The 16,953-nt window shown below is 49.2% G+C and overlaps 3 protein-coding genes across 3 annotated transcripts; 1 reads left to right on the top strand and 2 right to left on the bottom strand.

Annotated features, from left to right (window-relative positions):
* Positions 1-1,584: 1,584 nt before the first annotated feature.
* LOC101753857 (myb-related protein Zm38) lies at positions 1,585-2,945 on the top strand. The gene has a single exon (XM_004974090.4). The coding sequence runs from the start codon at positions 1,827-1,829 to the stop codon at positions 2,574-2,576; it is 750 nt and encodes a 249-aa protein (XP_004974147.1). The 5' UTR covers positions 1,585-1,826; the 3' UTR covers positions 2,577-2,945.
* Positions 2,946-7,037: 4,092 nt separating this feature from the next.
* Positions 7,038-9,852, bottom strand: LOC101753039 (proteasome subunit alpha type-7-A). The gene is made up of 3 exons (XM_004974088.4): positions 9,544-9,852; positions 9,025-9,439; positions 7,038-7,446 (listed from the first exon to the last, which is right to left on the bottom strand). The coding sequence occupies exons 1-3, from the start codon at positions 9,714-9,716 to the stop codon at positions 7,285-7,287; spliced, it is 750 nt and encodes a 249-aa protein (XP_004974145.1). The 5' UTR covers positions 9,717-9,852; the 3' UTR covers positions 7,038-7,284.
* A 1,450-nt stretch (positions 9,853-11,302) lies between these two features.
* Positions 11,303-12,696, bottom strand: LOC101780599 (F-box protein At5g49610). The gene is made up of 2 exons (XM_004974849.2): positions 11,663-12,696; positions 11,303-11,462 (listed from the first exon to the last, which is right to left on the bottom strand). Exons 1-2 carry the CDS (start codon positions 12,694-12,696, stop codon positions 11,303-11,305), a joined length of 1,194 nt encoding a protein of 397 aa, XP_004974906.2.
* Positions 12,697-16,953: the final 4,257 nt, after the last annotated feature.

Below are 16,953 nucleotides of genomic sequence, written 5' to 3'. Positions count from 1 at the left end.
CCTTGAAGACAATGTCATTTAGACACCTTGCGATGTAGGTTGAACAAATCTCATGCATTCAGAGCAGGAAGTAGTTGGAACCAAACCTTGACCATATTTTAGAATCTGTCTGTGCTTCCGAACTGAACTCTGTTTGTTGCTTACAAGTGTTTGGAACATGCAATGGATGGATCATAGGAAAATCTGAAACCATTGTCTAGAAACGCCGCAGATGGCGGCTACCTGTCTTCTGTTTCAAAGCTGCAAACCGTGCAAATTGCTGCAGACGGCCATTTGCGCAGAGCAGTGCTGCATCAGGCTCCTAATGGTCAAACCTTACGGATACTATACTATAAGTAAAGTCTATAATCGATGGAGAAACCAAGGTGGATGTGGATCGAGATCAACATGTCTGAAAGGATCGTCAGCGTAAGCAGACCACGAAACCACCAAGGTGTAACTGTCAAGGCATACCATGCCGAGAGGCTTCCTCGTTTTCTATACACTGGAAGTACCAGTCGCCTGATGCAGGTGAAAGGGAATACGCACCTGATAATGCAAAAGTAAAAGAATCTTTCCTTCCTCTGTGAAGTAACAGCAGATGCGGGGTTGGTCTGCCAGGTCCGGGGTGGTTGCACCAACGACACCCGGCACGTGCGAAGATGGCTTCCTGGTGGTTTATTTTTGCATCATAAACACAGCGGGTGCAGATTGCAGAGTTGCATCAGGAATTCTGGACGACCAACCTGCTCAGCTCACCAACCTGGGCATTCCAAGCATCCAATAGCAGCAGGGACCTAGTACGAGTACGTGACAGCGCCATTAACCACCACGTTTATGTTGACTTCCTCCGGATCGGGCCTAAACCTAAAACCAATGGTGGATGCATGTCTCTCTGGTACTAGTATTTGGAAGTCAACCACCACCATCCTATCCGACCGGGGAGCATTATCCGGGGAAAGGAGAAAGGTGCATAGTCAGTGGTGGTGGTGGTCAACTATAAAATCACGTGCTGTTTGTTAGTGAGCCCGTGCTAAATACGCACGTGACAGTATTATAAAGTCTTTTACCTCTCAATAACCGGGTCACTCACTGTTCAATTTGCTGGCAATGAAGAACAAATACAGTGGGCAACAGAGAAAAGTGGACAATTTTAAAGTGTTTTTCTCTCATAACAAATCAGCCGTTTCAGTTTTTCAGCCTGCTTATAAGCTGAAACGAACAGCCTCAGAGTTGTAGCTTTTGCGCCGTGTGCTGTATGTATTCTCTGCAATGAGACCTCGGTGGAGGAAGAAGCTAGAGATTCCCAGACACGAGATAGATAGGCATGCCTCACCGCCGCCGCCGCCGCCGCCGCGCACACGTGCCGCCTTTCCATAGCCCCTCCGGCCGACGTCCCCCTCCTCCATCGGCCATCGCTTTGCACCTGCCGTCTCGCTCGGCGTGCCCGCGGCCCGTGTCATGGGCTAGCTTGCCTCCTCGGCCACCTCGTTACCCGGGGCGAGACCAGAGACCACACGACGTGGCCGCACCCGCACGCCCCGCGCGCGCTAGAATACCAGTTCACATCCCCCCCTTTCTCCTTCCTCCGATCCGGACCCCTGCCTACCACCACCAGCACAGCAACCCAACCCACCAGGCACCAACTCGTCATCCCCTTCTCATTCCAGCCATCTCTCACCGCGCGCACCCAACCCAACCAACCAACCCGCCCGTCTCCTATAAAACCCCCGGCGCCCTCCGCCCATCCGCTCCCTTGTTCTCTCCAAACCCAATCGCCGCCGCGCTCCGCAGCCACCACCAGCGCCCAACCACACCAGCAGACAGACACAACCACACCTCAAAATATGGGGCGGTCGCCGTGCTGCGAGAAGGCGCACACGAACAAGGGCGCGTGGACCAAGGAAGAAGACGACCGCCTCGTCGCCTACATCAAGGCCCACGGCGAGGGCTGCTGGCGCTCCCTCCCAAAAGCCGCCGGCCTCCTCCGCTGCGGCAAGAGCTGCCGCCTCCGCTGGATCAACTACCTCCGCCCGGACCTCAAGCGCGGCAACTTCACGCCCGACGAGGACGACCTCATCGTCAGCCTCCACAGCCTCCTCGGCAACAAGTGGTCCCTCATCGCCGCCCGCCTCCCCGGGCGCACCGACAACGAGATCAAAAACTACTGGAACACGCACATCCGGCGGAAGCTCCTCGCCAGGGGGATCGACCCCGTCACGCACCGCCCCGTTGCCGCCGACGTTGGCGGCGTCACCACCATCTCCTTCCACCCGCCGCCGCCGCAGCAGCAGCAGCTCAAGCCGCCGCCCAGGTGCCCCGACCTCAACCTCGACCTCTGCATCAGCCCGCCGTGCCACCAGCAAGAAGAAGAAGATGACCAGCCCCTGGACGTGGAGGTGGACCTCATCAAGCCCGTCGTCGTCGTCAAGCGGGAGGTGCTGCAGGCCGGCCACGGCCACGGCAGCAGAGGAGCACTCTGCTTCGGCTGCAGCCTGGGCCTCCAGAAGGGAGGCCCCGGGTGCAGCTGCAGCGACAGCCACTTCCTGGGGCTCAGGGCCGGCATGCTCGACTTCAGAGGCCTCGAGATGAAGTGAAGCGAGGATCCAACGACGAAATGAACAGTCTTTTCTCTTGTTTCTTCTCGTGTTCTTCTCGTTTGTTGGTTGGGTTGTTGTTGTTACCGTACTTGATAGGCATGCAGTTGGTTAGCAGTTTGTAGGAGGGTTAGTACAGTAGGGGATGAGGAGGAGAGCGAAGACGGTGACGGTGAGGAACGCAGCGTCATCCTCCCTGCTCCCTTCTCTTCCATTTTTTTGTGTAAATTACTGGCTGGCTGATGGCCAGGAATAACGGTATACTCTGATGCTAGCTGGGAATATAGGGCCGTGTAAAAATGCTCAGTCTCAAGGTTGTTTCTTCTCTCTGAAGAGTGAAAAAGACTAGATTCTCCTCTGTTCTGTCAAGACTCTGTGTTGTGTTGCTCTGTTTTGGCTAGGTCGTCCTCAAACTCTGTTTCTCGTCCTCCCCTGTATTCTGAACATTAGATCCTTCCTCTTTCTCGCTGGTCCTTTGTGCTCTGAAAAAGTGGTCCCCTGTTGGTCACGAGGAGGAGATAGGACGGACGAGAAGGGAGCAACGCAGCAGTGTCCCCGGCCACCAAGTTCAGTCAGGTAAAGCTCCTCTCCCCTTCCTGACGTCGCCATCGATCGTTTCAGCCGCAGCAGAGGGGAGGAGTTGTGTCCAGGTCGGGCGGGCGGTGGCAAGTTGAGATGCTGCCTGCCTCTTGAAGTTGGCAGGCAGCCGCGCGCCGCTTTGCGTCGCCGTCACCGCCATGAATGCGGCGGAGGGCACGGACGGATAGGATTGGCCATTGGAGGGGACTCAAAACTGATGGAATCCCGTTGCTTGCTGCTTTCCTGCTATGAAATGAAACGAACGCGATCAGGGAGGGATTCAGGGAATATGGCAAGATGATGCCAACAACTCCGTCGCACTGAACAGCTACAAGCTTGGATCAGGTCGGCAGCCTTTTCTGTTTGGTGCTGGTGAGTTCGTTGGAGCGTGGGATTGTTGCACGCGCTAGCTGAACGTACGCAGCATGGATTGGGGAGGTGGTGACGGGCGGGCCATGACGATCGGGATCGGGTAGGTGCCCAGCGGGATTGGACGGATCGACACCTGTCGGGGATTCAGATCGGTTGCCGACATGACACACTTCCAGAGTTCCAGTTCCAGTCCTATCAAAACAGGCTGCTTCATTTTGTTCACTTGACATCTCGTGAGCTCCTTCCAAACCGGTTCCTTACTGCAAGTAGCACGAGAAATCGGAGCCCGATTCTGTTCTTGTGGGTGCGGCTAGGTGAGCAAAAATTACCTGCTACTGCCTACTGCTAGCCCCGGATCTGTGGATGGTGGTTTCCACTTCCGTCCGCTCGCCCTCGATTCCGCTACTCTGAACCTGCCCGATTCTTTGCCACCTCCGTTCATTGGCTGAACCCCCAGAGGCTAATCGCGATCCCGCCATAGTTTATGCGGCAGCATCAGCAGCAGCGGTTACCACTTACCCCTTTCGGCCGCTGCCGACTTGTTGTTCCTGTAGGCGTTGCGGCCTAGTTCGGGTGCGCTCGAATCGTCATGAGACCACATGCCACACTGGGATTATTCAAATGTGCAAGAGGTTAAGATGCTGTGCTACAAACGGGTGGCCTGCGGGGGCGTCTGACGGTGAAAGCTCGAGGCCTAATGCAACATGGAGTGTTAAAAAAAGAACACAAGAACAACATGGAGTGAAAGCTGGTCCATGCACTAGTTCGGGTATGCTCGAATCGTCTGACGGTGAAAGCTCAAGGCCTAATGCAGCATGGAGTGTTAAAAAAACAAAACTGATGATGGTTGATGGGCTAGGTGATCATGGACCAGCTTAATGAACGCCCTAGCAGTGTAGTGTGGCCAGCCATGGAATGGAATCGTGTGGCCTTCCTTTCTTGGCACGCTCTCACTGTTGCCAGCATGTTCCATGGATGAAACTCGTGCACGCACGCAGACAGTCAGGTCGGTATCCTTGTCAGTGACCGCGCCGGTAGACCGTGAAACAGTGTCCAAGACCAAGAGATAGATCGATGATGATGATGGTTGGAAGATGAGTGGACTGAAAAGAGGGCTGTGGTGCCTCTCTCTCTTGTCTTGACCAGATCGTCGCTCACCAGTCTGATCGCCATGAAGTTAACCCCCATCTTGTCCGGTGAGGTTTGGTTTGGTTTGGTAGGCGGGTGAAGCTCCCACGTCCTCACACCGTGCTTCCTTAATCCTTCACCGTCTGTTCCTCGTCGGGTAACTTTCAGTTGCTCTGCCGCTCGCATTATGCACAAGGGTTTTGTTTCGGTTTTCCCTCTCCTGTCGTCATCAGCATTCAGTAGCCGCGAAGCAACCAACACCATCCAATCCTGCCGTCATCGACCATTCTGAACATCTTGCAGAAGCGTTGCTGAAACAAGGGCACTGATGAAATGCAACTGCCAGCTGATAACTGTTGGGGTGGTTAGGTGCCGAGATTCATGATCAGGAACTGCACGAAAAAGTGAGAGGGTGGTGCAGCCATCAGGTCAGAAAATGCAGCCAGTTTCTGAGGCGACAGGGACATTCCCCAGTGCTGTCGCTGACCGCTCGTTTGGCAGCTGAAGCCTGTCTGAAACACAAAAAAGAACCGAGCTTGCCACCTCTCAAAACTCTCAATCACACTCTGCATTATTGTCCTTCCATCCATGGTCTAGTCCGACCCATATGTGGCAAAAATCAAGTAGAAGAAAGAACGCTCACTTTCTGCTGGGTGTTGCCAAGCCCACTGCACCTCTCAAGCCTGATGCATCATCCCTCTGCAACTGAAGCAAAATCGGGTCTGCAGGCACCAACCACAACCAGGAACAGGGGTCTGGAACCCCAATCCACCGGCGACGCAGACATGCGCTTTATCGCGATGGCAACCACTTGGCACCATCCGATTCGGAATTGGAACAGGCAAGTCGCAGATGCCCCCTCTGCTCACTGACACACATACACAAGTAGGTGATGTGAGGTGAGGTCGTCTCCTCCTCCTTATCCTCTTTGGCTGGAGAGAGTGATCGGTAAACGGCTGGTGCTAGAGAGATTGGAGACGAAAGCGACCGGCGAGCTTATCCCCGCCTAGCTTGTCACCGCCGCCGTAAAGCTCCCGGCCTCCGACGATGCATCCAATCCATCCATCCATCTATCTGCATCCGGTGGCCAGAAACATGTCGTTTGGACGCAGCACTCAATCAGATAATGAAGAACCGGAATTAGTAGTTGGGTGTGAATGCGTGATGAACGAAACGATGAGTGATTTGTCTCGTAGTAGCAGATGAGGCTTTAGCGTTAATCCGATCCCTGACGACGACGTGCCTATCTTCTACTCAGATAAGAAGAAGAAGAAGAAGAAGAAGAAGAAGAAGAATTTGATGAATGCACCAGGCAGGAGGTTTACGATTACGATGAGATCCAGCAGCAGTCGCGTCGTGTGATGGTGAGGACGATTGGTTCTGGATCTGGCAGGGATAGGTAGCTTGCCTGCTTAACCCGATGATGCACTTTCCCTTTCTTGTTCCTTGTCTCCTTCCTCGCGGGCCTCGGGCCCAGGCGGTGACCGTTCGGTCGGTCGTTCATGGGTTTGGTCGACGTGGGCCCAGTTCGGCCATATATGGCCCACCGGAACCTGATGGATGATGGGTCTTATCCGGAGCCGCGTGAGAACTCGGTCCACCCCATTGCCTTGCCTGCATCATGTCATCACACCAGCAGCAAACGTCATTAGGGGATGTTTGTTTCTTTAGTAGCTCCTAAAATTCCTATCACATCGAATGTTTAGATACTAATTAAGTATTAAATATAGATTAATTATAAAACTAATTGCACAGATGGAGACTAATTTGCGAGATGAATCTATTAAGCCTAATTAGTCCATGATTTGATAATGTGATGCTACAGTAAACATGTGTTAATGATGGATTAATTAGGCTTAATAGATTCATCTCGTGAATTAGCCTCTATTTGTGTAATTAGTTTTATAGTTAGCTCACATTTAGTCCTCCTAATTAGTCTTCGAATATTCGATGTGATATAAATTTTAGTTGGGACTGAAGATCCAAACACCCCTTAGTCTCCGTTACGGATGTTAACCTGATTGGCCAAATGTGGTGTGGCCACTTGCGCCCGTTTCCATCCCGGTTTCTGCTTTTCAGGTCATCCTCATCACTTTTGTGTGGTGGGTGGGTGGAAAAAAAACACCGGCCACGTCAGACTGACGACGTGGCGGAGTTGGCCCTTCGTTCTTCTTTGTGGGGGATAAGGGGGGAAGAAACTTTATGGGCTCCAAAGGTGCCAGGCCCAGAACCAAGCGGCCACGAGCCGACGACGACCACCGAGCGCATTCGGCGACTGGTGGGCCTGGTTGGGCTTGGGCCTGTCAACTCCCACGGACTCTGTGTGCGGTCAGCGCCCAGCAGCAAGCAAATCTCTCAACAATACACAGATCTCTGAACAAGTTCAGTGCAACACGACTCTACGGTTCATCGTCTTTATGTAACCATTGTCAGAACTCAGAAATATACCCGACAGACCAACAGGTCACCGGGACAACAATCACAAAGTCACTAGCACGAGAATTTCCATCCAAGCAGCTTCATCAGAAATAAAAAAACACTTTACCGAAACAAACATGCATCCGTCTAAAAGATGTGGATCATAAGACATGCTGTGGAACAAGAGTTTATCTAGAGTTGCTGTCCCAAATCATGTTTCCTTCGGCGCGCCCTTCTTTGCAGCCTCGGCGGCGGCCTTCTCTGCCTCAATCTCAGCGACATATTCATCAATCTCTGCCTCTTCAAGCTCACGAAGGCCATCCTTGTGTGTCATCACTGCAACCTCGATGTTCTTGCCACCACTCTCAACAACCTGGAGATTGTGAAGCGTCAATCAGTGCCACTAAAGACATTTAAAACAGAAAAAAAAAGATGTGCTAAATAAGGTGATTTAAGTAAAACGATTGTACTGAAGATAGATAGGCACCCCCTTCCCGGCAATGAGAAACAGCTCAATTCTATTGTTCAAAGGGCTATGACGTGAAAGCTTTAGGCTTGTGCATGCATTCACATTTTCTGCATGTACCGAGGTGCACAAAGAGGACAGACAAACATCGACTGCCATATTGAATATGCATATTTGATAATATAATGCAACCTAAGAGCTTAAAGTTTAGTTATCAACTGTACATCCATGCAAATAACCGTCTGACTAGAAGCTGCACGCACCAAAAGGATGCCAATATGCTACAGAGGAGGATATTGCCACTTGAGAAGTTGTGCTGCTTGGTACATGCAAATTTCACTTGATGTGACTTAGGTATGTATATTTGGAGCGACAAATACGCATTTCCCCCATAAATTGCGACATATGTATTCACATATCCATGCCTTAATAATGATAAAAAAAACTAAAGCAACAGCGAATTTGACAAAGCCCTGTTCTCAAACATTGCAGAGGACTAAAGAAGACAACTAGAAAGGCAAATTCTCCGTATCAGTGACACAATTTCCAAAATAGAAGAAAAGTGAGCTTACATAAGACAGAACAGTAATACTACACGACAAATCAGACTATCAGAGTTCACCAACCACAACCAGACAAAGGCTGGAAATGAACACAATATGCCATAGCTATGTTCATGTACTCTGTGGTCTACAGAAGAATAAGGCAATAAGTATAATCCCTGAGGGTGTCTGGATGAGAGCATCTCACTGAAAAATTTAATAACTAGTTCAGATTAACTAGTAGGCTGGTTGTGCCAACCAGTGGTGCGCCACAATCTGTGGCGGTAAAAATGGACGCCGAAGCTTTGACGGCCCGTGGCGAGAAAAACAACTGCAGAACCAATGGAGTGTTGCGGCGCGACAAAAGCAAGTAACCAACCAAGCAGCTTCCTAAATTATTGTGGCTGCCAAAGTTGTGGCGTGGCTCGTTGTGGCTGGGAACCAAACATCCCCTAGATCTGAAACTTCCCAGCAAAATAACTCCAAGCCAAACAGGTTCTAAGATTAAGCAAATGCAACAAACTAATTCCATCTAATTTAATTTAGTTTCAGCCTTTCTCTTTTATCCCACCTAATTACAGAAGGTTTCATGGAATTTGATGCAATTTTCAGTCAAACTGGGATATATAGTAGGAGTAGATGTAATACCATTCAGATACAATCGACCATGGCATATATGAAACAAAAAAATGTCTGGTCCAGCACACACAAAATCTACATTGCAGCGTTCCACTGGTAACATTAGATTGGGCAATGTAAGCTTAGTTCTAAGGCGGATCAGTTAACTGACAAATTATCGCTAATATTAAGTATTGATCTTTGTCCTTCTATGCTATTGACTCTCAATTGACACTTTTAAAGTCTCTGAACGATCACTGTTCTAATACATAATAAATCTAACTGGGAGGAAGATATAGGATAATTCAGTGCTAAGTGCATATACCTCAAGGAGTGCTCTGATGGCGAGCTTGATGGTCTCCTTGCCTGACGTCTCCTTGTAATTCTTTTCGAGGAACTCGCGCATGGAGTTGGAGTTGCGGCCGGTGGCGTTGGCCTTCCATGCGGAGAAGGTCCCCGAGGGGTCGGTCTGGTACAGGGCGGGCTTCTGGGTGTAGGGGTCGAAGCCGACGATGAGGGTGGAGAGGCCGAAGGGTCGGACCCCTCCGCTCTGCGTGTACTTTTGCTGCAGGCCGGCGATGTATCGCGTGATGTACTCGACGGTGACGGGGTCCTCGACGGTGAGGCGGTGGCTCTGGCACTCGACGCGGGCGCGGTTGATGAGCACGCGCGCGTCGGCCTTGAGCCCCGCGCACGCCAGCGCGATGTGGGTGTCGAGGCTCGCGATCTTGCGCACGGACCTGCGGAGATTTGGGGGATTCGGGTGAGGCGGCGGCGGCGGGGATCGAGAGATCTGGTGAGCGGGAGGGGAGGGGAGGGGGAAGGGGGGTACTGTAGTACCGACCTGGAGTCCTGGAGCTTGGGGGTCGACTTCTTCTCGACGCCGAGGACGACGGTGTCGACGCCGCGGACGCCGACCGCGGCGTTGCCCTTGCGGACGGCCTCGAGGGCGTACTCGACCTGGAAGAGGTGGCCGTCGGGGGAGAAGACGGTGATCGCGCGGTCGTAGCGGGCCATCCTGAGCGCCTGATTTAGTTGCCGCCGGCGGCGAGAGAGAGAGAGAGAGAGAGAGAGCGTCCGGCGAGGGGCTTCCGGGAGGGAGTTCGGGTGCGCGTCTGTGACTTGTGAAGTCTTGTTGCCTTCGCTTTTCTTGGGAGAGAAGAAGAAACGAGCTGGTCGCCTGGTCGTGGTGGCGTGCGGTGCGTCTTGGTAAATTTTGATTTCATGGCAAATTTATCGAGCTGGACTTTGCCTTTGTTTTTGCATGTAGAAAATGGAAATCCGATTTTTTTTTGCTTCATAATCTTACGTGTCGAAAGGATTTTTCTTTTGGGATTGTGCTTTTGACTTTTGGTGAGAGCAGTAGAAAAATACCAAGAGCACAATAACCATATTTCACCCTCTAAAGATTGTGAATTGTGATGGGATGTAGCGGCTAGTGAGTGTGGATGACTTAGATCCTGTTTGGTAGGGCTTCTCAAAGTGCTTCTCCACCGGCTTTTGATGAAGCCCTACCAAAGGGTCAATTTCAAAACGGCTTCACCACCAAAGCCGAGGAGAAGCCGCAAAACGGCTTACACTAGAGAGGAGAAGCCGAAAAAAGTGGCTTCACCGGCTTCTCCTCTCTCTCCAAGCATTAAGTGATCATAAAATTACATATATTGCTATTGAGAAGCCGTTTTACCAAACGTTTTGCAAAACGGCTTCAGCTTCACTAAAAAAGCCACTCCACCGAAGAAGCTGAAGCCGAAGCCGTTTTATGAGAAGCCGAAGCTCTACCAAACGGGACCTTAACAAGTTAGCATCAACACGTGCAGGCCAATATAATGGGTGCAAGGCTATGCTGGACACACTCCATGTATTTATACTATATAAAATAGAGAAAAATTAAAATTGACCTCACCGAAAAACTCTTCTACTGCTATTTCACCCTCTTATGAATGTTTTCTGGCTTCACCCCTGCGTAGAACAGATGCACAAATTTCTCTTTCCTCTGAACTGCGCACTTTCACGGTTTGCTCCCTTTCTTAGTTTTCTTAGAATAAAAAAAAAGAAAAAAAACTTGTGATTGCTTCATTCTACATGGGCCATTTCTAATGGGAACCATGGCGACCGCAAGTGTGTGCTTAACAGGCCGGCCCAAGCTCGTCGGAGAGGTTGGTTGCCCGCGGCGGCCTGTCTACTACTCGCGCGTCGAACGAAAACCGAGGGCAACGAACGAGAGGACCCCGCGCCGTCCGCCGGCCGGTTCAGCAGCTGCCGCCGCCGCATGCAGATCGCCTACGACCCGAGACCACCACTGACCCTGCTGCGCTGCGGCCAGCGGCCTGCGCGCGGCTACGCCTACGGCCGCGTCCGCCGCCGTCAGGGCCGACGCGACCGACCAAATCTTGCCATCATCACCCCCATGAGTAATCTCCAATCCTCCCTCCATTACATTCGTCTCCGAGATTACACAGAGCACAATTAATGAGTAATGAGTATGCATTGCAATGATCGCGATCATCAATGGCATAACAAGCACCTAATCGCAGATCGATCAGGGAAGTAATTGGTGGATTTTGTCGGCATCATCATGCATGAGCATGACAAGTAGCTCATCATCAGAACATGTAGTCTCCTTTCTGAACCTCCTCGGAAGGTGCGCGTGCTTTGCCGCCTAACTCGCAGGGGATCAGATCTGATTCGAACTTGAAGATCTCTTGCACGCAGACGTGATCCACTTTGACCTCCGCTGCCTTCTTTCCTCTCAAGAAATCGTACCTGTCATCAGATCAGACACAACACAACACAATGCAATGCAATGCAAGTTTAGAAGTAGTGATGGATCATCAGTACATGCATGCATGCTTCAACACTAAATCTTGATCTAAAAAAATCCTGCAAATTCTACCATTAATTCATGTATGTATGCATGCAATAGGATGATACATTGCATGAATGTATTGCTACCAGCTTATTACCACATGACTCTGTAGAAGGTCTTGAAGAAGCCGACATCAGCGGAGTGGAGGTGCTGGAGTATGACGCCGTCCCCTTCCTGCGCGTGGAGGCTCTTCAAGCTCACCGTCATCTTCTTCTCCCACCTCCCCTCCGCGTAGCCGGCCATCTCCCACACCTCCAGCGTATCCACCTCGCCCACGCCCATCGTGGTCACCATCAGGCACAGCCTCCCCTCCACGGCCGATATATGCTTGCGCGCCCATGGGTCGTCCCTCTCCTCCACCTCCCGCGGCAGCCGGATCAGCCGCCACACCTCGCTCCTGAGGTCGAACGCGAACACGTCCTGGGCCCCCGTCCGGTCGGGCCACCGGAGCCAGTGCATGCCGCCGTGGGCGCGCACGGCGGGGGCGGAGGGGTAGAGCGACTCCGGGCACAGCGGCACGTCCGCGGCGCGCCGCCACGCGAACCGCCGCGAGTCGAACACCTCGCACCGGAGCCGGTCGTGCAGCGCCGGGATGGAGAGGCGCACGATCTTGAACTCGGCGGCGGCGGCGGAGGGACGCGCCACCATGGCCGTGGCGGCCGTGGGGAACCGGGCCCGCGGGTTGGGCAGCGCCCGCCACTGCCGCGTCGCTGGCTTGCAGACGTAGTAGCAGGGCCGCCGCCGCGTGTCGGCCTCGACGCAGCACGCCAGGCCGCGGTGCGCCGCCACGGCCTCGAGGCGGACGTGCGCGGACGGCAGGAAGTCCAGCGAGACCGCCGCCTTGGGCGGCGAGGTGTGCATGGAGACGAAGTCGGCGCGGTAGCGGTTGCGCTGCATGCTCTGGACGAAGTATCCCGAGACGGCGGTGGCGCGGCGGCAGTGCAGCGGCGCGAACGCCGGCTCGTAGGTGATGCTACGCCAGCGCGGGGACGCCACGCGGCACGCGGCGAGGTCGTCGAGCGGCACGCGGGTGAGCAACTCGAACACCTGGTCATCAGGCAAGTTGGCGGCGCCGCCATTCTTCCCGTCGTCGTTGTCGGTGCTGTCACTCCGCTCCGGCGACAGCGACATTGCCGACCTGCAAGATCTTCTCAGTAACTAACTAACTAACTAACTAACTAACTAACAGTAGACAGACAATTAACCGAGCTCTGGTCAACCACGCCGGCCTATATAGCTAGTTTAACCTGAAGGTCGACGACGAACTGTGGCGTATATATACCATGGTGGGTGCGAAAGCTCGATCGATCAATAATCACGCCGTCATGGGGTAGAAGAAGAACTCTAGTCCGAGCTCTAGTCCGTCCGTCCGGGGGTAGAAGAAGAACTGAAATCGGGCGGGAGCTGGACGACGACAGCTCGATCGATCAATAATCACGCCGTCATGGGGTAGAAGAAGAACTCTAGTCCGAGCTCTAGTCCGTCCGTCCGGGGGTAGAAGAAGAACTGAAATCGGGCGGGAGCTGGACGACGACAGCTCGATCGATCAATAATCACGCCGTCATGGGGTAGAAGAAGAACTCTAGTCCGAGCTCTAGTCCGTCCGTCCGGGGGTAGAAGAAGAACTGAAATCGGGCGGGAGCTGGACGACGACAGCTCGATCGATCAATAATCACGCCGCCATGAATGAATCGCAGTAAAAACTTAATTGGCATAATTAACATATGGTGCACGTTTATACACAAAGATACTATGTCCAACCAATGCAATTAATCCTCAACCAAGTTTATTTCCGTAGCAGCCAAGTATGCATGCTCTCGTATTTCTTTCTTTCTTTCTTTCCATTCATGCAGGGATTATATTGAACAACTACTACGGCTACATGCCTGGCTGCATGCAGGGATGGCAGCTTTGACCAGATCGAGAACCCTCTAGCCTCTTCCGGCCGCGAGAGAAGATAGCTTGGCGGCCAAGTCCCAACGGCCAAACAGTGTATAATTCGTTTTGCCTTTTCTAATACGACACTTTTGATATGGATCTAGATGTATGTCCAGATGCATAGAAACTATGTATGTAGAAAGATAAAACGAATAGTAATTTGGGACGGATGGAGTACTTCAAAATTCAAATCTAGCTAGGGTACCTATAGCTAGGAAGGGTAGGATGGGAGAAATTTTCGTTGCAGCTAGCGATCAGTTCACAACATGGTGCAGTGGCGGCCAAGAAAAACTGACCGGAACGGCAGTCAACTTTACCCCGTACAAGTTTGTGGGTTCCCAAGAAAAGGAGGAACTGCCATTCCAGGGACGAACGAGGCGGATGTTGTCAGATAGGGTTGAAATCTGTAAACTTTGGGTCGGGATTTCATGCAGATCTCGTGTTCCAAGATATAATAGTTGACAATATGTATATGTATCGGCATGAACTTTGATCCCCCAAATTATCTCTGATTCAAACATAGTACATAGGGAGAATAAAAGTTCAAAATAACAAATCACATCTCTGGAAATTTTTGAAGAGTTCGATCAAAACAAAAAAGAAACACTTCAATTTAAACAGACAAATGCTGCGCCCCTCTATACACACACTACTTCTTTCGCAAGATGACAGCAGCTCCCGGCCAGTGCTAGGGATCTTCAACGATCAGTTAATTGTGTGTCATCAGTATCATCAACGACCATCACCTTCTTCCACTCTTTCTTCTCTTTCGTTTCAAAGAAAGAGTATTGAGCTTCGTGTTGGAACCGGAACTAGTTCGAACAGATCAGCCATGGGTTTGGCTGAATTCGAGCTTATTCGACCTCCAAATGGTGAAGCAGCACGTCGACGTGCTGGACACTTGGACGCTAGGGCAAAACTTTGGCCCCCTTTGGTACAGCTTAAGGGGGCTTCGGCTTCGGCACTGTAGCACATTGTAGCGCACCGTGGTACGTTCTGCAGCTGAAGTTGGGTAAGCCACTTTTTTCGACTTCACCGACTTCACCTCTGTCCAGTTCATTTTTTCCCTCAATCTACGTACCGGCTTCACGCTACAATTCCTAATAGTACTAAACAGTACCAAAACATTGTACCACGTGAAGCTGAAGCCGGGGGAGGCCCGGCCCTTTGTCGCGGTAGTGTACCCGATCGACCCTGTGCATTTCTTTCTAGACGAAGGCTTTCATTACATCTGAACTCCGAAGCAGATTGTGCCTGTAGTCAGGCAGCTTATTCACGACTTCTGTGAAAATGAGAATAAGCATCACAATGTAAAGGTATAGTTTCAGTGCTTCAGTCACCCGCACGATGCAAAGAGAGACCCATTTTTGCGTCATGAGAATAAGCATCACAATGTAAAGTTACAACCGTACAGTTTCAGTGCTTCAGTCACACGCACGATGCAAAGAGAGACTCATTTTTGCGTCAAGAGAATAAGCATCACAATGTAAAGATACAGTTTCAGTGCTTCAGTCACACGCACAATGCAAAGAGAGACTCATTTTTGCGTCATGACTCATGGCACGACTGGAATCACAGTCAGAGAACCGAGACTTTTGGTTGACAGGAAAAAAGAAACTGGTGTGCGCTATAAACCTATTACAGCCTGATGATGAAGTCTCGTGTTCAAAATCCATCATACCAGAGCCCTCATGATTTTCAGTTGATGGCAGTCTATATATGAGCAACTTACATTGCATCGTAGCAGAAACTACGTCGACAATAAGCATAAACACATCCATTCGACAGGAGATTACGTATACATAAGGAGATTCTTCATACACATCTGAAGATAACTGGTACTTCACAAAAGTATTTGAATCCATCTGCTTCAGAACAAGCACTACTGGAAAAATCGCCTCTAGTACCGATTTCCAACCCTCTCTAGTACTGGTTGTGCAACCGTTACTGACCATCCGGTAATAGAGGGGGGTCCTTTAGTAGCGGTTCAAACAATCGGTACTAAAGGGTACCCTGATTGGAGATACCAACTGGTACTAATGAGGGCACCCCCGCGCGGTGTGGGAAGCCCTTTAGTACAGGTTGGTATCCCCGGTACTAATTTTTTTCCTTTCTTTCTTATTTTTTGTTTCTTTATTCTATATTTAAATTTTATATTTATTTCCTTTACGCATACTAGTTCTAATACGCTAATATATGTAAAGTTCTATTTATCTTTAATATAACATTTGAGATAATATTTTTTTTATATATATACATATTGTGCATACACATATATGAATAATATTACACATATTTATATATAGACTTATTGTGTATACACACATCATATTTACTATTCTGAACCTGAGTCCGGTTTGTGCACTAGCTGAGATCCATCATTATGAAACTCCCCCGCAGGATTTGCGACCTCCTCCAGAAGAAATCCACATAATTGTTTTTGTATTGCCCTGAAAACTTCGGTATCGATGAGTTTTTCCTTCTTGGTCATTATCTCTGTTATTGGCAAATGAATTAGAAATACTTAATCTAAATTTTTTGAACAATTGAAACTTTTTTGAAGTACAAGCAAATAATTTGAAATACTTAATCTAATTTCTCTAAGTATATACACATGGAATAGTTTTCAAAGTATAATCATTTGAATTGAAATACTTAATCTAATTTTTCTAAGTATATACACATGGATGGGTTTTTTGAAGTATAAGCATATGAATTGAAATACTTAATCTAATTTTTTAAAGTATATACACAAGGATTGGTTTTTTGAAATATAAGCATATGAATTGAAATACTTAATCTAATTTTTCTAAGTATATACACATGGATTGGTTTTTTAAGTATAAGCAAATAAATTGAAATACTTAATCTAATTTTTCTAAGTATATACACATCCATGTTTTTGAAGTATAATCATATGAATTGAAATACTTAATCTATTTTTTCTAAGTATATATACGTGGATGGGTTTTTTGAAGTATAAACATATGAATTGAAATACTTAATCTAATTTTTCTAAGTATATACACATTGATCGGTTTTTGAAGTATATGCAAATCAATTGAAATACTTAATCTAATTTTTCTAAGTATATACACTTGGATTGGTTTTTGAAGTATAAGAAAATCAATGGAAATACTTAATCTAATTTTTCTAAGTATATACACATGGATTGGTTTTTGAAGTATAAGCATACAAATTGAAATACTTAATTTATTTTTTTCTAAGTATATACATATGGATTGGTTTTTGAAGCATAAGCAAATGAATTGAAATACTTAATCTAAATTTTAATCTAATTTTTCTGAGTACATGGATTTTTAAAGTATAAGTAAATGAATTGAAATACTTAATTTAATTTTTCTAAGTATATACACATGGATTAGTTTTTGAAGTATGAGCATATGAATTGAGATACTTAATCTAATTTTTCTAAGTATATACACATGA

Source organism: Setaria italica, chromosome VI (assembly GCF_000263155.2).
Source record: "Setaria italica strain Yugu1 chromosome VI, Setaria_italica_v2.0, whole genome shotgun sequence".
Taxonomy (NCBI): Eukaryota; Viridiplantae; Streptophyta; class Magnoliopsida; order Poales; family Poaceae; genus Setaria; species Setaria italica.
The sequence above is the reverse complement of the archived record's forward strand: the minus strand, read 5'-3'. Positions and strand labels throughout refer to the sequence as shown.